Source organism: Haliotis rufescens, unplaced genomic scaffold, assembly GCF_023055435.1.
Source record: "Haliotis rufescens isolate VD_foot unplaced genomic scaffold, xgHalRufe1.0.p SCAF_51, whole genome shotgun sequence".
NCBI classification, from domain to species: domain Eukaryota; kingdom Metazoa; phylum Mollusca; class Gastropoda; order Lepetellida; family Haliotidae; genus Haliotis; species Haliotis rufescens.
Window position 1 is genome coordinate 2,323,660 of NW_025964235.1, and position 26,790 is coordinate 2,350,449.

General features: G+C 47.8%; 1 protein-coding gene across 3 annotated transcripts in view; it reads right to left on the bottom strand.

Moving 5' to 3' along the window:
* The window catches only part of LOC124127167 (muscle-specific protein 300 kDa-like), a 270,673-nt gene that overhangs the window by 190,337 nt on the left and 53,546 nt on the right, over nt 1-26,790 (bottom strand). For all 3 annotated transcript variants that reach the window (XM_048384845.1, XM_048384846.1, XM_048384847.1), the window contains 26 exons: nt 25,744-26,064; nt 23,497-23,673; nt 22,178-22,318; nt 21,124-21,444; nt 20,629-20,955; nt 19,922-20,233; nt 17,763-18,083; nt 16,880-17,521; nt 16,221-16,541; nt 15,490-15,651; nt 14,928-15,104; nt 14,385-14,702; nt 13,739-14,229; nt 12,961-13,117; nt 12,519-12,671; nt 12,225-12,389; nt 9,558-9,884; nt 8,038-8,178; nt 7,391-7,555; nt 6,633-6,956; nt 5,697-5,843; nt 5,395-5,559; nt 4,864-5,190; nt 2,843-3,160; nt 2,197-2,520; nt 1,570-1,887 (listed from right to left, as the gene is read on the bottom strand). In XM_048384845.1, the coding sequence (XP_048240802.1) occupies nt 1,570-1,887; nt 2,197-2,520; nt 2,843-3,160; nt 4,864-5,190; nt 5,395-5,559; nt 5,697-5,843; nt 6,633-6,956; nt 7,391-7,555; nt 8,038-8,178; nt 9,558-9,884; nt 12,225-12,389; nt 12,519-12,671; nt 12,961-13,117; nt 13,739-14,229; nt 14,385-14,702; nt 14,928-15,104; nt 15,490-15,651; nt 16,221-16,541; nt 16,880-17,521; nt 17,763-18,083; nt 19,922-20,233; nt 20,629-20,955; nt 21,124-21,444; nt 22,178-22,318; nt 23,497-23,673; nt 25,744-26,064 (7,062 nt within the window). The remainder of the gene's footprint in view (nt 1-1,569; nt 1,888-2,196; nt 2,521-2,842; nt 3,161-4,863; nt 5,191-5,394; nt 5,560-5,696; nt 5,844-6,632; nt 6,957-7,390; nt 7,556-8,037; nt 8,179-9,557; nt 9,885-12,224; nt 12,390-12,518; nt 12,672-12,960; nt 13,118-13,738; nt 14,230-14,384; nt 14,703-14,927; nt 15,105-15,489; nt 15,652-16,220; nt 16,542-16,879; nt 17,522-17,762; nt 18,084-19,921; nt 20,234-20,628; nt 20,956-21,123; nt 21,445-22,177; nt 22,319-23,496; nt 23,674-25,743; nt 26,065-26,790) is intronic.

The following is a 26,790-nucleotide window of genomic DNA, read 5'->3' on the forward strand; positions in this document are numbered from 1 at the left end:
GGCCTCTTATTCCCCACCCCATCCACCCACCTGTATGACGGCTCTCTTCTCCTCCATGGCCTCTTATTCCCCACCCTATCCACCCACCTGTATGACAGCTCTCTTCTCCTGCATGGGCTCTTATTCCCCACCCTATCCACCCACCTGTATGACGGCTCTCTTCTCCTCCATGGCCTCTTATTCCCCACCCCATCCACCCACCTGTATGACGGCTCTCTTTTCCTCCATGGCCTCTTATTCCCCACCCCATCCACCCACCTGTATGACGGCTCTCTTCTCCTCCATGGCCTCTTATCCCCCACCCCATCCACCCACCTGTATGACAGCTCTCTTCTCCTCCATGGCCTCTTATTCCCCAGCCCATCCTCCCACCTGTATGACAGCTCTCTTCTCCTCCATGGCCTCTTATTACCCACCCCATCCACCCACCTGTATGACGGCTCTCTTCTCCTCCATGGCCTCTTATTCCCCACCCCATCCACCCACCTGTATGACGGCTCTCTTCTCCTCCATGGCCTCTTATTCCCCAGCCCATCCACCCACCTGTATGACAGCTCTCTTCTCCTGCATGGCCTCTTATTCCCCACCCCATCCACCCACCTGTATGACGGCTCTCTTCTCCTGCATGGCCTCTTATTCCCCACCCCATCCACCCACCTGTATGACGGCTCTCTTCTCCTCCATGGGCTCTTATTCCCCACCCTATCCACCCACCTGTATGACGGCTCTCTTCTCCTGCATGGCCTCTTATTCCCCAGCCCATCCACCCACCTGTATGACGGCTCTCTTCTCCTCCATGGGCTCTTATTCCCCACCCTATCCACCCACCTGTATGACGGCTCTCTTCTCCTGCATGGCCTCTTATTCCCCAGCCCATCCACCCACCTGTATGACGGCTCTCTTCTCCTCCATGGCCTCTTATTCCCCAGCCCATCCACCCACCTGTATGACAGCTCTCTTCTCCTGCATGGCCTCTTATTCCCCACCCCATCCACCCACCTGTATGACGGCTCTCTTCTCCTGCATGGCCTCTTATTCCCCACCCCATCCACCCACCTGTATGACGGCTCTCTTCTCCTCCATGGCCTCTTATTCCCCACCCCATCCACCCACCTGTATGACGGCTCTCTTCTCCTCCATGGCCTCTTATTCCCCAGCCCATCCACCCACCTGTATGACAGCTCTCTTCTCCTGCATGGCCTCTTATTCCCCACCCCATCCACCCACCTGTATGACGGCTCTCTTCTCCTGCATGGCCTCTTATTCCCCACCCCATCCACCCACCTGTATGACGGCTCTCTTCTCCTCCATGGGCTCTTATTCCCCACCCTATCCACCCACCTGTATGACGGCTCTCTTCTCCTGCATGGCCTCTTATTCCCCAGCCCATCCACCCACCTGTATGACGGCTCTCTTCTCCTCCATGGCCTCTTATTCCCCAGCCCATCCACCCACCTGTATGACGGCTCTCTTCTCCTCCATGGCCTCTTATTCCCCAGCCCATCCACCCACCTGTATGACAGCTCTCTTCTCCTGCATGGCCTCTTATTCCCCACCCCATCCACCCACCTGTATGACGGCTCTCTTCTCCTCCATGGTCTCCTGGTCTCCGACGGGCTGTTGGCATCCAGACAGTCTCTGGTTGGCCATGTTCAGCCATTGCTGCAGCTCTGTGAGGCGACTGTCGTATGTTTGGTGTTTGTGAACATACTTCTCCCACTTGTTGATGAGGTCCTTAATGAGTGAGAGCAGCCCGTGGTAGCGGTTTGTCAACTGGGACACCTGGGTGCTCAGCCTCACATCGGAGCTTGTGTGCATGAGGTTCTGAGCCTCGTCAGTGAATCGGTCGATCTCTGACTGGTGAGACTGGATCTCTTCACGTTGTCTCTGTCACAGACAAAATATTTCTTGTTTTCAACAGGAATTGACAGCATAAAATGCTCCAATCATTGTCCAAACTTAACTTCAAGTTGCCAATGTTATGTGCAACATTAGCAGCAGTGGAAACTGTTGTAAACATATTTGTAGTTGTATTAATGCCAGCAAATGATTTGTATTCTGGGGAAAAATATTAAGCGCTGACATTGCCGGATTTTAACAGAACCAATTTTAGGGTTAACCTCTGCGCTTCAATTTGGAAATCACCTTGCAACATCAAGTAACCAAATATATAACTATGACAAGCTTTACACTGACCTTGAACTTGTCCACCTGCGTCTGCTTCTCCTTGAGCGTGGACTTGAGTTCATGGTTCTTGACAGCCTGTTCCATCTGCTTCAGCCAATCGGCGCATGACTGGAACTTGGTCTCGAAGTCTCCCCACTGCACCATGGCTTGGTCCAGTGAGGAGCCCACCTGCCTCATCACACCCACATAGTCCTCCCACTCACGCTGTAGGTGCTCGATCTCCCGCCGCAACACATCACAGCCTTGGGGAGATGTGTGCTTGGCCGTCTGTTCACACAGCTCCCTTGTCTTGTTCAACTTCCTCTCTCCATCAGGAACAGAGGCTTCGAACTCCTGACAACAGTAATGTGAGAGTGAGTGAGTGAGTGAGTGAGTGAGGGAGAGAGGGAGGGAGCGATTATTGCTTAATGCCATATCAGCAATCTTACAGCTATGGCAAAACAGTTGTGATGTACAGAATGCATCTGATAACAGTGACAACTCAATTCAAGAAAGACAATCAAATACATTCAGACAAACCTCATAAAATGACACAAAACCAATATGTGGCCATGGAAACATTTTCATCTCAACTGGGAAAGACGAAAAAAAGAGTAAACCGCATCTTAAAAGGAATCAGCTAAACTGACATCAACTAATATATAGCAAGTCCTACCTTCAGTCTCTCTCGCTTGCTCTGCAGAGAGAGTCTGTCCCCGGAGCGGTCAGCACACGAGTCCAGCTTCTCCCGGGACAGGTTGAGCCAGTCCTGAAGGTCGTGGTAGGCATCCTGGAACTGCTGATGATACTTGACCCCCTCCTCCAGGCTCCCAAGCACCCCCCGGGACTTGTCGCACAGGCCGTCATACTTCTTCTGAAGCTCTCCGACAAACTTGTTGACCTTGGCGGAGGGCGATGACTGTGTGAGGCTGTGCGCCTTCTCTGTGAGGTTGGACATGATGTGTTGGCGAGACACGATATCCTGGTGGAGAACCTGCACAAGGAAGATGGAGGAGTATACTTACTGCTGCACTGAAACCCTTAATCAGTCCTTACAACTTTTGATAAAGGTTACAATAATCACTAAATACATGCACCTTCCCATTTCTTTATCCTCAGTTCCTGAATCTGTATTAAGTCCTGGGCCCACACGACACTTGCAACCCCTATAGTCTTGAATAGACATCTTAGGGTCATGATGTAACATCTCACACTGATGACCCTGTTGGCATCCCTACCATGTGGTCTGTAGCTGTGTCCCTCCCCTCCAAAAACATCACACCCTAAGGCCCTTGTTGGCATCCCTACCTTGTGGTCAGTAGCTGTGTCCCCTCCCCTCCCCAGCATCACCCCCTAAGGCCCCTGTTGGCATCCCTACCTTGTGGTCAGCAGCTGTGTCCCTCCCCTCCCAAACATCACACCCTAAGGCCCTTGTTGGCATCCCTACCTTGTGGTCTGTAGCTGTGTCCCCTCCCCTCCCCAACATCACACCCTAAGGCCCTTGTTGGCATCCCTACCTTGTGGTCTGTAGCTGTGTCTGTGTCCCTCCCCTCCCAAACATCACCCCCTAAGGCCCTTGTTGGCATCCCTACCTTGTGGTCTGTAGCTGTGTCCCTCCCCTCCCAAACATCACCCCCTTAGGCCCTTGTTGGCATCCCTACCATGTGGTCTGTAGCAGTGTCCCTCCCCTCCCAAACATCACACCCTAAGGCCCTTGTTGGCATCCCTACCTTGTGGTCTGTAGCTGTGTCCCCTCCCCTCCCCAACATCACCCCCTTAGGCCCTTGTTGGCATCCCTACCTTGTGGTCTGTAGCTGTGTCCCTCCCCTCCCAAACATCACACCCTAAGGCCCTTGTTGGCATCCCTACCTTGTGGTCTGTAGCTGTGTCCCCTCCCCTCCCCAACATCACCCCCTAAGGCCCTTGTTGGCATCCCTACCATGTGGTCTGTAGCTGTGTCCCTCCCCTCCAAAACATCACCCCCTAAGGCCCCTGTTGGCATCCCTACCTTGTGGTCTGTAGTTGTGTCCCTCCCCTCCCCAGCATCCCCCCCTAAGGCCCCTGTTGGCAACCCTACCTTGTGGTCTGTAGCTGTGTCCCCTCCCCTCCCCAACATCACCCCCTTAGGCCCCTGTTGGCATCCCTACCTTGTGGTCTGTAGCTGTGTCCCCTCCCCTCCCAAACATCACCCCCTTAGGCCCCTGTTGGCAACCCTACCTTGTGGTCTGTAGTTGTGTCCCTCCCCTCCCAAACATCACCCCCTTAGGCCCGTTGGCATCCCTACCTTGTGGTCTGTAGTTGTGTCCCCTCCCCTCCCCAACATCACCCCTAAGGCCCCTGTTGGCATCCCTACCATGTGGTCTGTAGCCGTGTCCCTCCCCTCCCCAACATCGGCCCCTGTTGGCGTCCCTACCTTGTGGTCTGTAGCTGTGTCCCTCCCCTCCAAAACATCACACCCTAAGGCCCTTGTTGGCATCCCTACCTTGTGGTCTGTAGCTGTGTCCCTCCCCTCCAAAACATCACACCCTAAGGCCCCTGTTGGCATCCCTACCATGTGGTCTGTAGCTGTGTCCCTCCCCTCCCCAACATCACACCCTAAGGCCCCTGTTGGCGTCCCTACCATGTGGTCTGTAGCTGTGTCTCTGTGTCTCTCCCCTCCCCAACATCACCCCCTAAGGCCCCTGTTGGCATCCCTACCTTGTGGTTCTGTAGCTGGGCCTTCTTCTCGGGCAGTGTAGCCTTCATCTCATCCTCCTCCTTCAGATTGACTTCCGTGTCCAGCAGCCACTTCTGAAACTGCTCGAAGTTGTCGTCATACGCGGACCACTCTAGCAGGCTGCACTCCAGCTTCCTCTGGGTCGCTGCCACCTCATCACACAGTGAGTCCCAGTTCTCCCGCAGGTTCCGGATGTCCTGGCGGATCACCTCTCTGCCCTCCGAGGCAGTGGTAGGATACAGCTTCTCCCCGGCATCTATTGTCTGCATGATGCTGTGGCGGCCGCTGTCCTTCTCCGCAGCCAGTTGCTGTACAAGGGAAAGCAAGCAATGAAGGATGTGAGGAAGTGTAATGTGACATGATGTTTCACTTAATGTTGTGCACAGTTCAGAAACATTAGTGAGGGATTGGTGCAATGTTACCTGATAACTATCACCAGCATTACAACTAGGACCTACATGACTACTTCTGTGAACAAGACAACGGTGAGCTAGCTGGGCTGCCAGTCCTACCTGCAGTTTGGCGAGTCTGTCCTCGACGTCGTGTCTGTCGCCGGCGAGGTCCCCACACACCTCCAGCCTCTTCCGTAGCGTGGACATCCAGTCATCGCACTGCGCCAGGTTGTTCTCATAGGACTGCTGCTCATCCACGCTGTCCTGCCACTTCCGGATTGCATCCTGAACAAGCAGACAAGTCTCACGATCAGCTCACCAACGATCTGCTGCAAACCTTTCTCACTGTTCTTACAAAAGGAAATGTATGTGTGATATATTACTTGGTTGAGTTATCTGACATGATTCTGATGACCTCCTACCTTGATGCCAGCTTTCAGAGTCTCGTACTTGGAGGCGAGTTGGGTGCTGTAGCCGATCTGCCTGGCATCAGCTCCCTGGACTTGAGAGGCCATGGTTTGTAGGTTGCTAAACTTGGCCTGCTTGTCATCGATCTCACGTTGAAGAGCCTGACAGACAGTCATGCATGAGCGTTATGATTTAGGACTCACAGGTTATGTTACAACAAGAGACAGTATATGCTTGGCCTCAATCTCACGTAAAGCCTGACGGACACATGCACCAGCATTAGGACTCTGGATATGTGTGTTGTAATATCCCTGCAATATCTGGGTCAGCCTGAAAATAACAGGCTCGGCCAAACAAACCTAAAAAACAACAACCAAAAGGATTGATATGTATGAAGAATGTCCCACAATCAACAAAGACATTGAGTCTGACCACCCAATCACAACCAGTTGACTCTCATGACAAGAATTTGTTGCTGGGACCCTTTCTATTGTGGAATTCCATGACAACTTAGGGTATGTAGCTCACAACCTCTGTTTCAGCTCACAACAAGAGGCAGAAATGGACCCTAGGACGGCATACCTTCAGCTCACAACAAGAGGCAGAAATGGACCCTAGGACGGCATACCTTCAGCTCACAACAAGAGGCAGAAATGGACTTTAGGACGGTATACCTTCAGCTCATAACAAGAGGCAGAAATGGACACTAGGATGGCATACCTTCAGCTCACAACAAGAGGCAGAAATGGACCCTAGGACGGCATACCTTCAGCTCACAACAAGAGGCAGAAATGGACACTAGGACGGTATACCTTCAGCTCACAACAAGAGGCAGAAATGGACACTAGGACGGTATACCTTCAGCTCACAACAAGAGGCAGAAATGGACACTAGGACGGTATACCTTCAGCTCACAACAAGAGGCAGAAATGGACGCTAGGATGGCATACCTTCAGCTCATCAACATGTCTCTGTTTTTCTTCTAAAGTTGACTTCAAATCTGTGTCCTTGACCTTGCTGTCGGCGTCCCGCAGCCAGTGTCCAAGTTCCTCACATGACCCATCATAGTTCTCCAGAGCTTCCAGCGCCTGGACCAGTCCCTGCTGCATGTCGCCCATCTTGCCCTGCAGCCCTTGCCAGTCCTGGTCCAGCGTCTCCAGCTCATGCCGGATGTTCCTCTGACCTTGGGTAGCGGTCTGCGGTAGCGTCTTCTCCCCGTGCTGGTGTGTGCTGTGCAGCTTGGACTCCCCCTCACTCAGGCTAGACTGGAGGTCCTGTGGATGGCAGAATAACACAGAGTGGACTTGTGGTAGATAGGACATGAGTGAGTGAGTATGGTTTTACGCCACTTTTAGCAATATTCAGCAATATCACGGCTGGGCACACAAGAAATGGGCTTCACACATTGTACCCATGTCGGGAATTGAACCTGGGTCTTCAGCGTGACAAGCGAACGATTTAACCATTAGGCTACCCGACCGCCCCAGATAGGACATGAGGAGGGATAGAGTAAGCAGTCTCCAGCTGTTTAATGGTATGGGATAGCTTTGTGAAACAAACTCGCCATTGCATAGCATTAATTAATACATGTAAACTTTCGGCCTGTTTGAAATTGTGTTCTCTTCAAAACTTAAAATTGGATTATGCTGTTGATGATATGTCTTAATGTAAACACTTATTACAGTAGAACACAGAAGGAGCACTGTACCTTTACTCTGTCCAGTCTGTTCTGCAGCGCCTGTCTGTCCCCGCTGACCTCGGAGCAGACAGCTAGCTTGTCCTTGGTGGAGATCATCCAGTCGCAGGTCTGTTGGTGGTTGTCCTGGTATAGCTGATGCTGGTCCACGTGCTGCTCTGCCTGCCGTAGCTGGGTCTGTCAGGGGGAGCGTGAGAGATCAACATTACAGTGTCAGCACAAAGAGGGAGGAAAGTAGGGATGCTGGTTCTGTCAGGGGGCGTGAGAGATCAACATCACAGTGTCAGCACAAAGAGGGTGGAAAGTAGGGATGCTGGTTCTGTACTACCTTGTGAGCACTGGAAGGGCACTGACAAACACATTATCATAATCAGGGGTAATCTAAGCCTGTGTCTATCAGATCCTGTGCCACAACATGAGGGACACAACTCTACCCAGTTCACTGGGGCACCAGAATACCAAATCATCTGCCTCGGCAAATTGTCTGCATGTATATTGTAGTTCCACACTAATTATGGTTGTGTAATATGAACAGTTTCATGAGGCAGATGTTGTGCAGAAGTCCCACTTCAATAGTTGCCATGTCACACACATACAAATCAACACTCAACACGAGTTGGGCAGATCAGAGGAAGACGGCTTCTCACAGTGACACTCACCTGGGCCTGAGAGCGAAGCTGGCTGTACTTCTGGTTGAGCTGGGTGAGTCTGTTCTGTACTTGGCTGGAGGCAAGTGCTCTCCCCTTGTCTGTGATGCTGTCAACCATGGTCTGGTGGGACAGGATGTCTTGGTGTCGAGTCTGCAAGGAGAAGGAAACACACAGGTACACGTCTATCACAGGAAATACATCATTTTGTGCATTTAAATTGTTTAGCAATTTACATCTGTGCAGGTTATAGAAGAGGGCGTACGTGATGAATCATGGCCAGGAGAACCAAAGAACCATAGGTACAGAAACTCACCCTTTATTCATGGCTGGCTATGGAAAGGGAACATAATCTCATAAAGTTTTTTTAATGCTAATTTTAATGTATGGGAACACTTAACACATTAGCCTTCATATAAAACAAAGCAACTGTGTACACTGAAGTTTGTAGATTCCCCACAATGTTCCACCCCCTGTCCCACCCACCAGCCTGGTTCAAGCCGCTCCCCATCCAACCAACCTGGTTCAAACCACCCCGTCCCACCCACCAACCTGGTTCAAGCCACCCCATCCCACCCACCTGGTTCAAGCCATCCCGTCCCACCCACCTGGTTCAAGCCACCCCATCCCACCCACCGGGTTCAAGCCACCCCGTCCCACCCACCGGGTTCAAGCCATCCCGTCCCACCAACCTGGTTCAAGCCACCCCATCCCACCCACCTGGTTCAAGCCACCCCGTCCCACCCACCTGGTTCAAGCCACCCCGTCCCACCCACCTGGTTCAAGCCACCCCGTCCCACCCACCTGGTTCAAGCCACCCCGTCCCACCCACCTGGTTCAAGCCACCCCGTCCCACCCACCTGGTTCAAGCCACCCAGTCCCACCCACCTGGTTCAAGCCACCCCGTCCCACCCACCTGGTTCAAGCCACCACGTCCCACCCACCTGGTTCAAGCCACCCCGTCCCACCCACCTGGTTCAAGCCACCCCGTCCCACCCACCTGGTTCAAGCCACCCCGTCCCACCCACCTGGTTCAAGCCACCACGTCCCACCCACCTGGTTCAAGCCACCCCGTCCCACCCACCTGGTTCAAGCCACCACGTCCCACCCACCTGGTTCAAGCCACCCCGTCCCACCCACCTGGTTCCAGGCACCCAGTCCCACCCACCTGGTTCCAGCCACCCCGTCCCACCCACCTGGTTCCAGCCACCCAGTCCCACCCACCTGGTTCCAGCCACCCCGTCCCACCCACCTGGTTCAAGACACCCCGTCCCACCCACCAGGTTCCACCCACCCCGTCCCACCCACCTGGTTCAAGCCACCCCGTCCCACCCACCTGGTTCCAGCCACCCAGTCCCACCCACCAGGTTCCAGCCACCCCGTCCCACCCACCTAGTTCAAGCCACCCAGTCCCACCCACCAGGTTCGAGCCACCCCGTCCCACCCACAACGTTCCACCCACCAGGTTCGAGCCACCCCGTCCCACCCACAACGTTCCACCCACCCCGTCCCACCCACAACGTTCCACCCACCTTATACTGCTGCAGCAGAGCTTTCTTCTCTTGTAGTGAGTTCTTCAGCTCAGGTTCAGCGCCAACATGCTTCTCGGTATCTATGATCCATTTGTTGAGCTGATCAAAGTTCTCATCAAAGGAGGACCACTGCATGCGTGAAGTCTCTAGCTGGCGTTGAGTGTTGTTCAGCTTGTCCTGGAAAGTCTCCCAAGTGTCCCTCAAGGCCCGCAGGTCCCGCCGGATGTTCTCACGACCCTGGTTCGATGTGTTGGGGAACAGCTTCTCCCCATGCTCCAGCGCCGCATTAAATCTGGCCAGTCCATCCTCCTTGTTGACCAGAAGATCCTGCAGTAAACATGGATGTCAATGAATTATGCCACCATGATGTAAACTGATTTGATCAGAATAACATGTATAGCTTTAACAGGTAGATTGGCAAAGAAGACAATCTATGGATAACAACGTCTTTTTTTTATGTAATGGCATAAGGCCTTATAAGGATCAATACTGAAACATCGCCATTACAGTGCATTAAGAAGTTGTTATCCAAATGTGGCCGAGTTGATTTTATTGCTATTTTGTAAATATTTTAGTAAAGTCTTTTAATTGTCTCGTTTCTGTTTTAGCCTGTTTCTGTCTCAAGCTAGATTACTTGAGCAGTATGAAAACAACAACAATTAGACTAGCTCCAGTACTAGCAGAAGATCATGACTCAACAGCCATGAACAGTGAAGCTGCTGACAGGATGGAAGATTCTGCCCAAGAAGAAACTGGTGATGATCAAGGAATTCTTGTGGCAGTGGGACCTTCTTTTAACGGCACTCAGAATAGAGGACAACCAGGAGCTAACTGCAGTGGAATTGTTAGAAGCTACTGATGAAGCTGCTGCGCCACTTGCAGAAGCCACTATAGCCCACCCTACCCCACCGACAGCAGCCAGACGTTCCAATCGATCAACTCGGAAGCCCTCTTGGATGACATCAGGGGAATACCTGATGAGTCACCAGATCCCAGACCAAGACAGGGAGAGGAGATCTCGGACTATCCAGGAACTTGCTTCCAGTGGCGTTTTGGAACATTTATCTCGTGCATTTATTTCGATTGTTGATGGTAGTATTAAATGACGAGGACGTCATTATTTGGGAGGGGGTAGTATGTGGCCGAGTTGATTTTATTGCTATTTTGTAAATATTTTAGTAAAGTCTTTTAATTGTCTCGTTTCTGTTTTAGCCTGTTTCTGTCTCAAGCTAGATTACTTGAGCAGTATGAAAACAACAACAATTAGACTAGCTCCAGTACTTACATAACTACTAACATAACAATAGCCACTTTCACCTATACAGTCACCAACAGCACAAGCGTCTTGCTTTGTTTTCCTTCCCAGCTTCTGTGTTATGTAAGTAAAAGGTTTCTTCTGTTTTTTGCTGACTTTGCTAAATTAGTTGGTCACTTACACTTGAAGGATATCAGTGGTTCTTTGGACTGGATTTCAAATCAGTGGACGATATATTTGTTGTGTTCAGGATCTCTATAAGGTTAGTTTGTGTTTGGTTCATAGTTATGTATCTTGTAGATATGTCTGTGTATTTAGTTTTATGAATTAGATGCATTAAGGTAATGCATTGATTGGTAATTATATATATTTTATAATATATGTCAAACTGAAAATAGTTTAAAAACATAAACTAGTACTTCATCATAAGTATACATGTTATCTCGATATCTTCAGATATTCCATACTTTCCCTCTTAATTTGTTAAACACTTCAGTTAAATCTAAACTAAATCTATAATCTAATTTAACTATTAATCACTACTGAAATACCATCTAACTACATGTGTGAATGCAGTATGTATGTGTGTAGATTATGATTGAATGGATACATATGAAAAGGTCATTTTACATGTTCTTAATTTTATTGGCCATTTCTTTTTTCTTATGCGGCCTTATTGTTTAAATTTGTTCTAGAATATGGCAATTGATGCCTGTGATCTGCCAACGCTGACATAGTTGCCAGCTCATTGCCACACAGTGGTAAGTTATGTGTACATTTTGTGTATATTGTGTTTATATTATATTTATATCATGGCAATCTGTAGAGGCGGTATTTGTGTAACCGTCTTAAGTATTTCTATATGTAATTTGGCTTAAAACCACAATGGTAAGTGTAATTACTGCTCAGCATGTTTGATACATTAATGTAAAATATCACGTGTAAATGTTTATAGTATGCATAGCATATTAAACTGGATGAGCCGTTTATACATTGGTGTGTTGATACTATGATATGTTTTATTTCATTTATTAGATATTTTCATTGTATTTTTAGAGTACAGAGTTCAGAAACAACTAGCGTGTGCGCAAATAAAATCAACTGTCAACTCACACCCCAGTAGCCTGTTCTGTGTTTACTGCACTAACCGGAGCCTTGCCCGCTACTACACAAACATTTTGTCTACTTTGTCATCCATCGACTTCTAAGAAATGCCTATCAAATAATTCATAAATTATTGTTACATCAGGCAGAGTATTGCATTGAAATCAGAAAATACTTCTTGAGTTGAAACAGATGTCATTCCGCATAAGAAGGAAGCTAAGGATACCTTGCAGCACATACGAGAGTGCAATACCAGTATCCTATCACAGTGGATCCAGGAACTCGGAGTAGCAAGAGACTTTTTGTACCTTTAGTTTGGCCAGTTTAAGGCGCAGCGCCTCTTCATCTCCGACCCCGGACACACAGTCTTCCAGCTGCCGCTGGGCATCTTCCAGCCACCCCATCGCATCCTTCATGTTGTCGGAGAATGTCTCATGGTCAGCAATGTTGCTGTCACACTTCTCACTCTGGTCCTGAACACAGCAAACAAACAAGCAGTCAGTGGCCGCACGTCGTGTCGATGCTTTACTGTTCTCAGTAGATAGAAATAGTAGGTATGTTCTGAACAAGGAGATATTGTAGCACTGTTAGTCAGGCCTTACCTTGACAGACTCAGTTAGTGTCTGGAATCTGTTGAGCAGTTGTGCTGCATGTGACGCTGTGCGGTTGTCGCCAGTGGAGCGAGAGATCTGACCAGCAGTATCTTGGAGTTCCTCAAACTCTCTCCTTTTAGCTGCAATCTCTGCCTCCAGTTCCTGACACAGACAAACAAATACATCAAGATAACACAACACAACATCTGGTGGCGTTTCAGGCCCGAGTTCCATGACTGGCTCATCACCCTGGCTGTGTAGGGATGGATTATTGTGTATAGGCTACAGCCGGAAAACCCATGTTATCAACAATTAGAGGGTAAGGTACAACGATTCTTTGCTATATAAATGACAGATAAAACACATGTACTGTGTCATTACAGACTGTCTGAAGTAACTTGGTCAGGACAATCTGGTAACATGCTTGTCTGCTTGGTGACCTTTCACTGACCTTGAAGTTCTGCTGCTGTTCATGTTTGCCATCCAGGTCTGACCTCAAGGCTGACTGGTTCCTCATCCGGGACTCAGCATCCTTCAGCCACTGGCTCAGTTCTTCATACCGGCCGTCGTGGTCCGTCCACTGGTCGATCGATGTCTCCAGCTTATTCCTGATCAGAGAACACACCTTGAATACTCTTGGATCTTAAGACTTAAACGTTCACAGTGCCTTAAAGATACTGAAAAAAGCTTGAACAAATATGAATGATATTTTTAAAATAAGGTTCCAGAAAAATTAATTGTGCTTTTGTTGGTGAGATAACATCATAAATAACATCATTGCCTGTAAACTTGCAACCAGCCATCTTAAAACAACATGTTGGAATCAATCTCAGAGGGCAATAAAAGGACCTTTTATTCCCAACAACATGAGAAGCACCAGAGTATGGACGGCAATTCAGTCAAAAAGTACAAAGTTGAAATAACGTACAAAAGTATGCATTAATAGTAAAATGTTACCAATAAAGAATGAATGTTACAAATAAAGGTCATTATTTAAACACGAATAATGAATCCAAAATACAAAATACGAACAACAACCCGCAAACGAAAGACGTCACATGTAAAGAACAATGTGTACCAAAGAACGTCAGTTCACAAAAAGGACACCGAACTACAAAAGGACAATGTTAACAATAAAGAACACCAGATGGCGCCGTAATTTGTTGTCCTTTATTTTAACTTTGTATTTTTTGACCAAATGGCCGCCCACACCAGAGCCTGGTACTCACTGAGTCTGGCCGATCTGTCCCGCCAGGGAGTTCCACTCTCTGTCCATGGCCTTCTTCTGGGCCTCCAGCTCCATCTGTTTGGTCTTGGGCAGGACGGCCTTGATCTTCTCAAGCTGAGCAGCTGCAGATGCTCTCTTCTCCTCCCCTTCCTCCAGTCCTGTCATCAGGTCCTTGATGGTAGACAGCTTGGCCTCCACACTGTAGCGGTCTCCACCGATGTCGTCGCACCAGGAGACCTTCTCCTTGGCCTGGTTGAGCCATCGCGCCTGCTGCTGCTGGGCCTCTAGACAGTGTTGTTCCAGAGTCCCCTGCAGGGAGTCCTCTATCCGCTCAGCGCGGCCTGACAGAGCATCAAACTTCTTTGACATTACGTTGGCATCCTTGGCTAGGTTTGACATTTCTGAGGATGGGTATTTGGCTTGAAGTGAGCGTGTCTTGGCTTGTATGTCAGCCATTCTTTGTTTGTGCTGTGCAAATTCTTCTTGTAGTTCCTAAAACCAAACATATACTTATCTTAAGAGGGAAAAAATTGTCTTCAAATAATTATGTCTGTCTAAGTATTGGAGAGTTTCTAATCTACACAAAATCATAATCCATATGCAATTCACACCTTCTTCCATGAATCTGTCAGTGAATCATTGCTTACCTTTGATTCCATGAATCTGGCAATGATGTCATCGTCACTGCCAGTCACATCGTCACATTTGGCTAGTCTCTCCTTCATCTTGTTCATCCACTCGGTTTCAGCATCAATGGCTTCCTGTAGCTGCTTTTGTTCATCAGAGAAATTGGACATGACAGACTCCAACTGACCAGCTGTTTCCGATGCATGCTCGAACTTGGCAATGATATCCCGCATCTCCTGCTCCATGCCAGGCAAGTCATGACCTCCATTCAACTCACGAAGGTCATTCATCTTCTGGTTGATCTCCTTCAGGACCTCTTGAAAGTAGGGAGCTTCTTCCTGCAGTCACATGAAATATGGGATAGTGAGTGAGTGAGTGAGTGAGTGAGTGAGTGAGTGAGCGAGCGAGCGAGATCATTGCAGCATCTTTTACAAATGTCAAGGCTCAAGGCCAGGTCAGTGTAAGATAAATCGTATTCCTCTTCCTCCATGTCTCAATGACAATGTAGACGTGTCTGGGTCTAGTAATTGGGCTAGTAGTGAGATCATGATGTAACAACATACCTTGAACTTGAGCAACCTGCTCTCCACGCTGACGGCATCATCAAAGTTCTTGAGGCTGTCGTCCAGCTTGTTGCCCATTGAGTTGACCCAAGCTGCAACCTCGTCCTTGCCGGACTGCAGCTGGTCCCAGCACACCAGCTGTGCTTCCAGGTTCTCCCGGTGATCATCAATGATGGTCTGAGACAACGGCAAATATGTCATGATATTTCCAAGTTTATATACAAATCTTACATGTTCCTGATTCTGAGGAAAAGATATAGTGACATGACAGCCATGAACTAGTCATCTGAAACGACTTCAACAGGAGATAAGAGTTATCTCCCTTATGTTCACCATGCGCCATGGTTAAACAGTACCCTATGGTGGTAGCTTGTATTTAATTTCCTGTTTAAGCCTGCGTGTTCCACGACCCACACTGTGAAAAATATATAGTGACATCCTAGTCATTTGAATACGACTTCATTCAGTAGATTAGAGTTATCTCCCCTGTGTTGACCATGCGCCATAGCGAAACACTACCCTATGGTGGTAGTCTTGTATTATTGACTGTTCCATGACCCACCCTGTTGGCAGTCTCCCACTTGTGGTTGACATCATCTAGGTCGGCCTCCACAGTTTCGCACTGGAAGCCGGGGACCTTGGCCAGTTCCTCCAGGAGTTGCACGCCCTTCGTGTTCATTTGGTCAAGCTGGGTCTGGTTGGCATGCAGCTCAAACTCTGCATTCTGGAACACACAGCACACCAAGTAACAACAGAAACCACAACAACATGACTGCTTTGCAAGTATTCTTCCGATAGTAATGTTTGTTGATACATCAAAGAAACGCTGAGGCCTAATTATGAGTACCCTGTATGGTTACAGGCTCATAAGAAGCCCACCCCATGTACTGAGACCCATGAGTACCCTGTATGGTTACAGACTCAGAAGAAGCCCACCCCATGTACTGAGACCCATGAGTACCCTGTATGGTTACAGACTCAGAAGAAGCCCACCCCATGTACTGAGACCCATGAGTACCCTGTATGGTTACAGACTCAGAAGAAGCCCGTCCCATGTACTGAGACCCATGAGTACCCTGTATGGTTACAGACTCAGAAGAAGCCCACCCCATGAACTGAGACCCATGAGTACCCTGTATGGTTACAGACTCAGAAGAAGCCCACCCCATGTACTGAGACCCATGAGTACCCTGTATGGTTACAGACTCAGAAGAAGCCCACCCCATGTACTGAGACCCATGAGTACCCTGTATGGTTATAGACTGAGAAGAAGCCCGTCCCAACTGACTTTACCTTGTGCTGGTCCAGACTCTTTTTGACATCTGCTGGGTTGGAGAAAGCGATCTGTTGATTGACTAGTGGGTTGACGTCGTCCAACACTCTGACCACACCTGTCTTGGCCTCGTTGTACTGCTGCCACAGACTGCCCACGGAGTTGAGGTACTGGTGTTTTTCAGCGATGGTGGCCTGCACGCCCTCCCATACCTGGTTCACCTCACTCAGCTGAGTCTGAAGGGCGGCGGCTTTGCTGGGGTCAGACTGCATGATCTGCCGACCTAGTTCGCGCAGTTGTTCATACTCAGGATTGTTTGCGTACATGTCATCTCGAATATCCTTGAAAAAAGAAGATCAATGATCAACTAAGGGTTAGTACCAAGACATAATTGTCTTATAACTACTTACTTATACAACTACTGTTCTTATACCAGGAACTCATTATCAGTGATATGCCTGTTCACCAGCAGAGAATGGGAACTGGTAGGTAAGATGCTCTGTCATGTGACTATTAACCTTCTAGCGCCTCACAGGCAACTTTAGTTGTATACTGCCAAGGGAGCAGGGAATGCAAATTGCGTGCTGTTCCACTGACCAGGGTTATAATGTATCGCTTTGACCATAGGGTGTGGATTTGGCCCATCATAAATATGCTAATGTTATAACCTGACACGAACCTCTACTTCTCTGATGAGTTCTTTCAGCCCCTGTAGGCTGGACTTGTCCACAGCAGCTGAGGCGATCCTGTCCTGGATCTCCTGGAGCTTGAGGACCAGCTTGTCCTTCTTGACCACAAAGTCATCACTGAGATGTGCCAGCTCCCCGAGATGATTCTCCTTCTGCTGTGCTGCCTCCGACACTGTGTCACACAGATGCTCCAGGCTCTGCAGCTCCGAGTTGAAGTGCAGCGTCCGCTGAGTGGCTCGGTCTTTGATGATCATCTGGGAAGCTCCCATCAAGTCATCCAGCCCGTCTGCCTGCTTGTTCCAGCCGCTCATGCTGGCCTTCAGTTCTGCGATCTCCCTCTTGATATTGTTGACCTCTGCCTCCGTGAGGTCAGGAGACTGTAGGCGGGTCTGAAGAGACTTCAGCTTGGCCTGGGCCTCCTTGTGGTCGTCGTTGTACTTTGTCCAGTTGTCACATAGATTTTCCCGGTTCTGAATCAGGTCCTCAACCTTTGTGTAACCTTCCATGATCCGGTCAAACCGGTCACTGAGCACAGCTGCCTCATCCTTGGAGCAGTTTTGCACCATCTCCTTGAACTCCTGCTGCAGGGCTTGGAAGACAGGGTCGTGCTGACCACACTCTCCTCGCAGACCCTGGAACACAAGACACGACATTCAACATCTCACCAACAAAAGTAGAACATTGTCATTCATCCTCATCTGAAACTGCATCTAATCATCAGCACTTATCACCCACTGTTCCTTCATGACACACCTGAACAATGTCAACTGTTTTATCCTTATACGACAGAAATAGTACACGACAGAGATGGTACACGACAGAGATGGTACACGACAGAGATGGTACACGACAGAGTTGGTACTCAACACTCACCTGTAGCTTAGCAAGTTCATCAGCAACCTCATCAGAGTATATTTCACTCCCAGTATCTAGTTTCCTCTGAATTTTCTTCACCCATTTCTCGAAGTCTTGCATGCGACCGTAAAAGTCACGTCGATGTTGTACGGCTGTAGTCAACATCTTCTGCCGTTCCAGCACCCCGGTGTTGATGTCATTCCAGGTCTGTTTGATGTCATCCTGCTTGTGCTTGAGCTTGTTGAGGCCGTCTGGGCTGGCGTACGGCTGCACCTGCTCAAACCGCCGCTGCAACGCATTCATCTGCGGCTGCTGACTGCGGACCTCATCCTGTAGTGCCTGCAGCAGGAAAACACATACCACTGTAGCAAACTGTAGCAACCCCAACTGTAGCCAATCCAGCTGTAGTAACCCAAACTGTAGCAACCTCAGCTTAGCAAACCCAGCTGTAGCGATGGCAACTGTAGCAACCAAAGCTGTAGCAAATACCATAATAGTATACATCACCTCTCTAAACACCATTAAAGTAAACATCACCTCAGTAAACACCATTAAAGTAAACATCACCTCAGTAAACACAATTATAATAAACATAACATCAGTAAACAGCATTGTAGTAAACATAATAACAGTAAACAACACCTTAGTTAACACCATTAAAGTAAACACCGTAAAGTAAACATCATTAAAGTAAACATCACCTCAGTAAACACCATTAAAGTAAACACCGTAAAAGTAAACAACACTTTAGAAAACACCATTAAAGTAAACACCATAAAGTAAACATCACCTCAGTAAACACCATAAAAGTAAACAACACCTTAGTAAACACCATTAAAGTTAACACCATAAAGTCAACATTACTTAAGTAAACATCACCTCAGTAAACACCATTAAAGTAACCATCACCTCAGTAACCATCACCCCAGTAAACATCACCCCAGTAAACACCATCATAGTAAACATCCCCCCAGTAAACACCATCAAATTAAACATCACCTCAGTAAACACCATTAAAGTAACCATCACCTCAGTAAACATCCCCCAAGTAAACACCATCATAGTAAACATCCCTCCAGTAAACACCATCAAATTAAACATCACCTCAGTAAACACCATCATAGTAAACATCACCCCAGTAAACACCATCATAGTAAACATCAGCCCAGTAAACACAATATAGTAAACATCAGCCCAGTAAACACCATCATAGTAAACATCAACCCAGTAAACACCATCATAGTAAACATCACCCCAGTAAACACCATCAAAGTAAACATCACCTCAGTAAACACCATCATAGTAAACATCACCCCAGTAAACATCACCTCAGAAAACACCATCATAGTAAACATCACCCCAGTAAACACCATCATAGTAAACATCACCCCAGTACACACCATCATAGTAAACATCACCCCATTAAACACCATCAAAGTAAACATCACCTCAGTAAACACCATCATAGTAAACATCAACCCAGTAACACCATCATAGTTAACATCACCTCAGTAAACACCATCATAGTAAACATCAGTCCAGTAAACACCATCATAGTAAACATCACCTCAGTAAACACCATCATAGTAAACATCAGTCCAGTAAACACCATCATAGTAAACATCAGCCCAGTAAACACCATCATAGTAAACATCAGCCAAGTAAACACCATCATAGTAAACATCCCCCCAGTAAACATCATCATAGTAAACATTCCCCCAGTAAACACCATCATAATAAACATCACCCCAGTAAACACCATCAAAGTAAACATCACCTCAGTAAACACCATCATAGTAAACATCAACTCAGTAAACACCATCATAGTAAACATCAGCCAAGTAAACACCATCATAGTAAACATCATCTCAGTAAACACCATCATAGTAAACATCAGCCCAGTAAACATCATCATAGTAAACATCAGCCCAGTAAACACCATCATAGTAAACATCACACCAGTGAACACCATCATAGTAAACATCCCCCAGTAAACACCCTCAAAGTAAACATCCCCCAGTAAACACCATCATAGTAAACATCACCCCAGTAAACACCATCATAGTAACCATCACCTCAGCAAACATCCCCCCAGTAACCATCACCCCAGTAAACATCCCCCCAGTAAACACCATCATTGTAGACCTCCCTGTGGCTGCCTGTAGTCAACTGCTTACCTTGGCCAGGGCCAGCTCGTGCTCCAGCACCTGGATGTCTGTGGTGGATGTGTTGGGATCCTGGGCCAGTCGGTTCTGAAACTTCTGTAGTGTCTCCATGAAGTTGTCCTGCTCTTCATCGAAGGCTGTCCATGCTCCGAACATCTTGTCCATGCGGTGTGTGCGTTCCTCTGAGGCAACAAGAATGTTCCCCCATCGACCTTGAATGACCTCAAGCTCTCGGGGCATGTCGGGCTGCTCCATTAGGTAACCGGCCTCCGTGTTCATCTTCTCAAACAGAGGCAGGTGCTCCTCCGCCTCTTGAAGGAAGCTCTGGTTACATAAAAAGATGAATAGGGATATCACAAACCTGTCCACGGAAGATTATTTGTGATCACCATCAGCTTCAACTAATTTACTTGCTCATACTGAGGCTGTATTTACCAAACCAGATAGTTACTAGATTGATTTGGCTTGTGCATAAATACATACTTCTGAATTTGAGTGAGTGAGTGAGTTGGATTTTACACCACTTATAGCAATATTCCAGCAATATCAAGGCGGGGACACCCAAAATGGGCTTCACACATTGTACCCATGTGGGGAATTGAACCTGGGCCATCGGTGTGTCCAGCGCTCGCTTAAACCACGAGGCTACCACACCGCCCCTTCTGAATATGAACTGAATTTATAAAACAGACCCCATGTAGAGAAGCAACGTATCTGACCTGGTGGACGTCGTACAGCTGGCGCGCCTCCTCCAGTGACCCACATTTGGGCGGCTCGGTGGCACAGTACTTCTCGGCCTTGACGATCCACGGCAACAGCTGCTCCTGCAGGCGCTGGTACTCCTGCCAGTGGATGACGTTGCCCGACAGGGTGGTACTGCGGTCCTTGGCCCGGGCACACAGACTCTCCCACTGCCGCCGCAGGGTTGTCAGCTTCGACTTCAGCGCAGCTGTCTCCCGCGATCGGAAGTTGTTGGACAGTCCGCGGGCATCCTTCTCCAGTGTCTCCAGGGTGATGTGGTTCTCATACACCTCTGACGCGATCGCCTGGAAGCAAGCGCTAGGTGATTACTTCAGTATAACCAACAAGGTAGAAAGGGGACACAATGAAAGAGTACATCTTGGGTTTATTTATAACAAGTAACCATGCGAATGTAAGTAACCACCCCACAGTAAGTAACCCTCCTAAATATATGTGTGTCTGGTAGTCCTTACCTCGGCCTTCGTCAGCTGCTGTTCCGGCAAGTCCCGCTTATTCTCGTACACTTCATTAAGTCTGGTCTCTTTCACATTCAGCCAATCACAGAAGTTGTTTAGTCTCTTGTAGTACTCTGACCACTTTGCAATGGTTGCCTCAAGGTCAGCCAATTTAGCATTGAGACGCACAGATACATTCTCCAAGCGTTTGTCAATATCCGACATCTCAGTTTTGAGTGGTCCACGACGTTCTCGACTAGCTCCTTCCACCAGGGCAGCGTTCAGCTTCTGCATCTCAGAGATGCTGCCCTTCAGCTTGTTGAGGGTCGAGTGGAGTTCCTGGGGACAAGCAACATTCTACTACATCTGATGCTCAGGGAGGGAGACATACTCCATACATGAAACACTGGTAGTCAGTCACTGAACACGAGACAACACACTTCATATAGATAATTCAGTTGTTTTATTTGACATTTTAGAATAATATTTGGATTGGTACAAATATATCCTACACTGTGACATACTGTTATTATTACTGCAACCATTAATTAATTACAAGAATAAGTTTCATCTACATAACATAATCTTAAATCTTGATAACTCTGATCTGTGTGTAATCAAGTTCTGACTGTGCTGAGCCGAAGCACCCACCTTCTTGACTAAGTAGTCACAATTAATGGATAACAACTTTTGGTATAGATCCTTATACCATCATCAGCCTCGCTTTTGGGCATAGATCCTTATACCATCATCAGCCTCGCTTTTCGGTATAGACCCTTATACCATCATCAGCCTCGCTTTTGGGCATAGATCCTTATACCATTATCAGCCTCGCTTTTCGGTATAGATCCTTATGCCATTGTCAGCCTCGCTTTTTGGTATAGATCCTTATGCTATTGTGAGCCTCGCTTTTGGGTATAGATCTTTATGCCATTGTCAGCCTCGTTTTTCAGTCTAGATCCTTATACCGAAACCTCTCCTTTACAGTTAACAAAGAAGTTGTCATCCATAAACTGTGTCGACTTTGTCATCAGTCAACTCTTAAGTAATGCCTATCAAAGAAAGCACCCACCTTCTTGGCCTGGAGGTCCTTCTGAGCCATGTCCTGGCCGGTGGCGATGGACGGCTTGTCCAGCTCAGCCTCTGCCCGCTTCAGGTACTGCATCAGCTGCCCCTTCTCACCCTCGTACTGCTCCCAGTCGTGCACCGTTTTCTGCAACCAACAACAACAGCCGTACAGGCAACAACACCAGTAGAAACAACAACAGCCAAACAGGCAACAACTCCTGTAGAAACAACAACAGCCAAACAGGCAACAACTCCTGTAGAAACAACAACACCAACAGCACCATGGTGTACAGCCAAGTCAGCCATGGTAACAAATGTTATATTTGGGATAACACTTTCTTAGTAAGGTTCAGATTCTTGTACTTTTTCAGGTTGAGTTCCACCCGGGATTCGAACCCATACTGCCAGAGTGAGGCACCTAATCGCCAGCACACAAAATCAGCGATGTAACCCACTCAGCCATCGAGGCTTCCACAAAAATGAAAGTCTGACAACTGGAAGTCTAGATCACATACTTTGTGTTCCTCTCTGACCATTGTGTATATTCCCACGGCTCCCATGGCTGAAAGCTATGAACACACAATGCCATTTTAGAAAGCAGTCAAATGTAACAACTGTCACATTTGGGATAACTTTCTCAGGCAACAACACTCGTAGAAACAACAACAGTGGTACAGGCAACAACACTCGAAGAAACAACAACAGCATTACGGTACAGCCAAGTCAGCCATTGTCAGCCATTAACTGCCATTAACAGTTGATAGTGTATCACAGGAAAGCACTCAATCATTATGACGGCCTCATATGCTGCACAGCTTGAGAAACTAAATATTAGAATTCTTACAAGAGAATCATTACATATAATAGTCTAAGCTTATCCAAGTCCAGCAATGTCCCGACATATCCCTCTTGGCCTTGTGTGACCTTCCGGTGTCATTGCCAGTGTGTTGCACCATCGGCAAGGCAGCTATTTATGTCAGGAGCAATTGTACCGAAGGATAATTTTCCCCCATTCAGGTAGCTTCCTTAACCCACAGCATCCTATTGCCTGTTGTAGATGTTAGCATTGCAGTCATCATGCACTGGAAGTTGGCTATCTGAGTGGGGCCCTGATCTGCCTGATGCTACTCAAACACTGCGACTCCATGTAAGGGAGATAATCCCTGCCAGTCAAGATCGTTGGTGATTACAGCAGATCAATAACTTCACCTGTAGCACCAGGGTGGGGAGGAGGGGGGATGCCAGGTAAGGATGCATCGTTAATGTATCACATGGACAGTCTGGACTTATCAGGAGTGAGACAATACCTATACAGTTCAGTACCTGTAGTTTGGTTAGTTTGGCTCGTGCTAGTTCATTTGTGTCTTTCCATTTCCGTGAGAGGTCGTCCACAGTCTTGCTGACGAAGGACGGTGCATTACGCTCCCTCTGCAGCCTCTTCCCAGCCTCAATGTCGGCGTTGATGTTGGGAGCCTCAGCCTCTAGTCGACTCATGATAGACTGAAACAGACAACCCAGGTGAGAGTACCACTCTTACACGTAGACATCACTGCCACCTCGTCTACAACATCAACTACATCGTCTACAACATCAACTACATACGTCACAAAACAACATGCAGGTAAAATACAGAACAAAACAACAGCCACTTATCTTACAAAAATTACAAATATAGAAAATTAATTTCTAAATCTCTCGTAATATATTATTATGCTTGGATCTAACATATTTTCTCATTTCTGCTTGGCTACATATTTGGTGTTGACAATCCTGATTGTAAAGTACGGCAGGACTGGTGACACGTCTGATGGCTGGGTTAGGGTTCAGTAGCGCCCTTGTCAAGCCATCATATCAGCAAAGGAAACAATGTAGACAGGAAGGATAGGACTAAACTTAAATCCTTGAAGGGATGGCTTTTCTAGAAAACATAGTAATTATTATAATAAAATTTTATGAAATTTTAGGACAGGTGACATACATAAAAAATCCCTGATGTTAAGATACAATGAGTTAATGAGAGATCACTTTCATAATGACCAAATCACTGAAATTTGAAGATAAAGGGAAATGCCTGTTTTGTCCAGTTGCTGAACTAAGTGGTCATGATATGTTTAACTATCAATTACGCCTGTGCTAATATGTAGAAGTGTGCTGCTCTGTTGGCTCCTTCATTCTGCATGTGTGTCCAGCTCGTGGTGAAAAGACACGTCAATAAATCAATAACCACATCTGACTTTATTCAGAAAAAATAAACATATTAAAATACCTATCTAAGAGAGTTACACAACTTCAAAAAAGACCAGCTGATATGTATAATGGTTGATATGGAGGCCATGTGCCTCTCTACAGCAGCCACATCCCTGTGGGTGATATGATGGCTACATCACTCATAGCAGACTGTCCCATGTGGCCTGTACTATTAATCATGATGGTGAATATGATGGAATTAAGATTAATGAACAAGCAACTGCAGACATCACAGGAGTTATTCCCAGTCGTATCCCACCCCCACGCTAACACGAGACGGATGTCAGACAGCTATACCGCGGCCCCGGACGGCCAAGCAACACAAGAAGGAATAAGTAAAGGTGGACGGCTCACATGGTTACAGTAACGCACTCAGGTTAAGTAGCCAGAACTTACCAGGATGCCCACGCCGCGACCCTGGGTAGAGAAGCAGAGTCATCATTGGTGGCAGTCGGGCATGAGGGGTGAGGTGGAGGAGGGGTGAGGGTGGAGGAGGGGTGGGGGTGGAGGAGGGATGGGGGTGGAGGAGGGGTGAGGGTGGAGGAGGGATGGGGGTGGAGGAGGGATGGGGGTGGAGGAGGGGTGAGGGTGGAGGAGGGATGGGGGTGGAGGAGGGGTGAGGGTGGAGGAGGGGTGAGGGTGGAGGAGGGATGGGGGTGGAGGAGGGGTGAGGGTGGAGGAGGGGTGGGGGGTATAGAAAGGGTGGGGACAGTGGAGGATTGAGGGTGGAGGAGGGGTGAGGGTGGAGGAGGAGTGAGGGTGGAGGAGGAGTGAGGGTGGAGGAAGAATGGGGGTGGAGAAGGGGTGGGGTTGAAGGGGGGGTGTGGGTGAAGAAGGGTCGGGAGTGAAGGCAGGGCTGGGGTGGAAGAGAAGTGAGGGTGAAGGCAGGGTGGGGGTGGAGGAGGGGTGGGGGTGAAGGCAGGGTGGGGGTGGAGGAGAAGTGAGAGTGGAGGTGGGGTGGGGGTGGAGGAGGGGATGGGGGTGGAGGAGAAGTGAGGGTGGAGGAGGGTTTGGGGTGGAGGAAGGGTGTGGGTGAGGAGAGGTGTAATTATGGGGTATGGGGATGGTGTGTGCGTGTGGAACGTGGGGACAGTTGACATGGGAGGTGTAGATGATGTCAGAAAGACACATTCAGAGTTTCACTCCGTACACAGGTAGTTCTTAACTCAGGGTATTTCAGGAAGGATATTTACAAACCACAAGTCATATGGCCAATGATATGTAGCCATGGTTGTGTATGTTGTCATGGTGACGGGACACAGACAAGCCATGCTGTTACAGAGACTATCAGTGAGACCTGCACAACACACGACCCCATCTCACCTCATGTTCCTGCAGGTACGCCCGAGCGTCGTCCAGACTGTCTATAGCTGGATGCTCCATCACCTGCCTCTGAGTCTCGTCAAGCCAGTTGGCACGGCGCTCCAAGTTGTCTCGGTACTCAAAGCTCTTCGTGAACACGGAGGACTTCTCTGACGTGTTCTTCATGCCGGAGTCCAGCTTCCCAAACTTGTCCATGATTTCCCTCAGCCGACTCTTCTCCTTGCTGCCATCAGCACCTGGTTCGTCCTTCAGCAGTTGGTCAAGGTTCTCAGACAGCCACTTGGCGTCATCCATGTACTTGCTCTTGTTCCGCATCGCTTTCTGCATCCACAAGAAGACATGGGGAATATGGCACAACACAATAGGTGACGGCATATAACAACATCTGTGTAATCTGGATAAGCATATAACAACACCTGTGTAATCTGGATTAGCATATAACAACACCTGTGTAATCTGGATTGGCATATAACAACATCTGTGTAATCTGGATTAGCATATAACAACACCTGTGTAATCTGGATTAGCATATAACAACACCTGTGTAATCTGGATTGGCATATAACAACACCTGTGTAATCTGGATTAGCATATAACAACACCTGTGTAATCTGGATTGGCATATAACAACATCTGTGTATTCTGGATTGGCATATAACAACACCTGTGTATTCTGGATTGGCATATAACAACACCTGTGTATTCTGGATTGGCATATAACAACACCTGTGTATTCTGCATTGGCATATAACAACATCTGTGTATTCTGGATTGGCATATAACAACACCTGTGTAATCTGGATTAGCATATAACAACAACTGTGTAATCTGGATTGGCATATAACAACATCTGTGTATTCTGGATTGGCATATAACAACACCTGTGTATTCTGGATTGGCATATAACAACACCTGTGTAATCTGGATTGGCATATAACAACACCTGTGTAATCTGGATTAGCATATAACAACACCTGTGTAATCTGGATTGGCATATAACAACACCTGTGTAATCTGGATTAGCATATAACAACACCTGTGTAATCT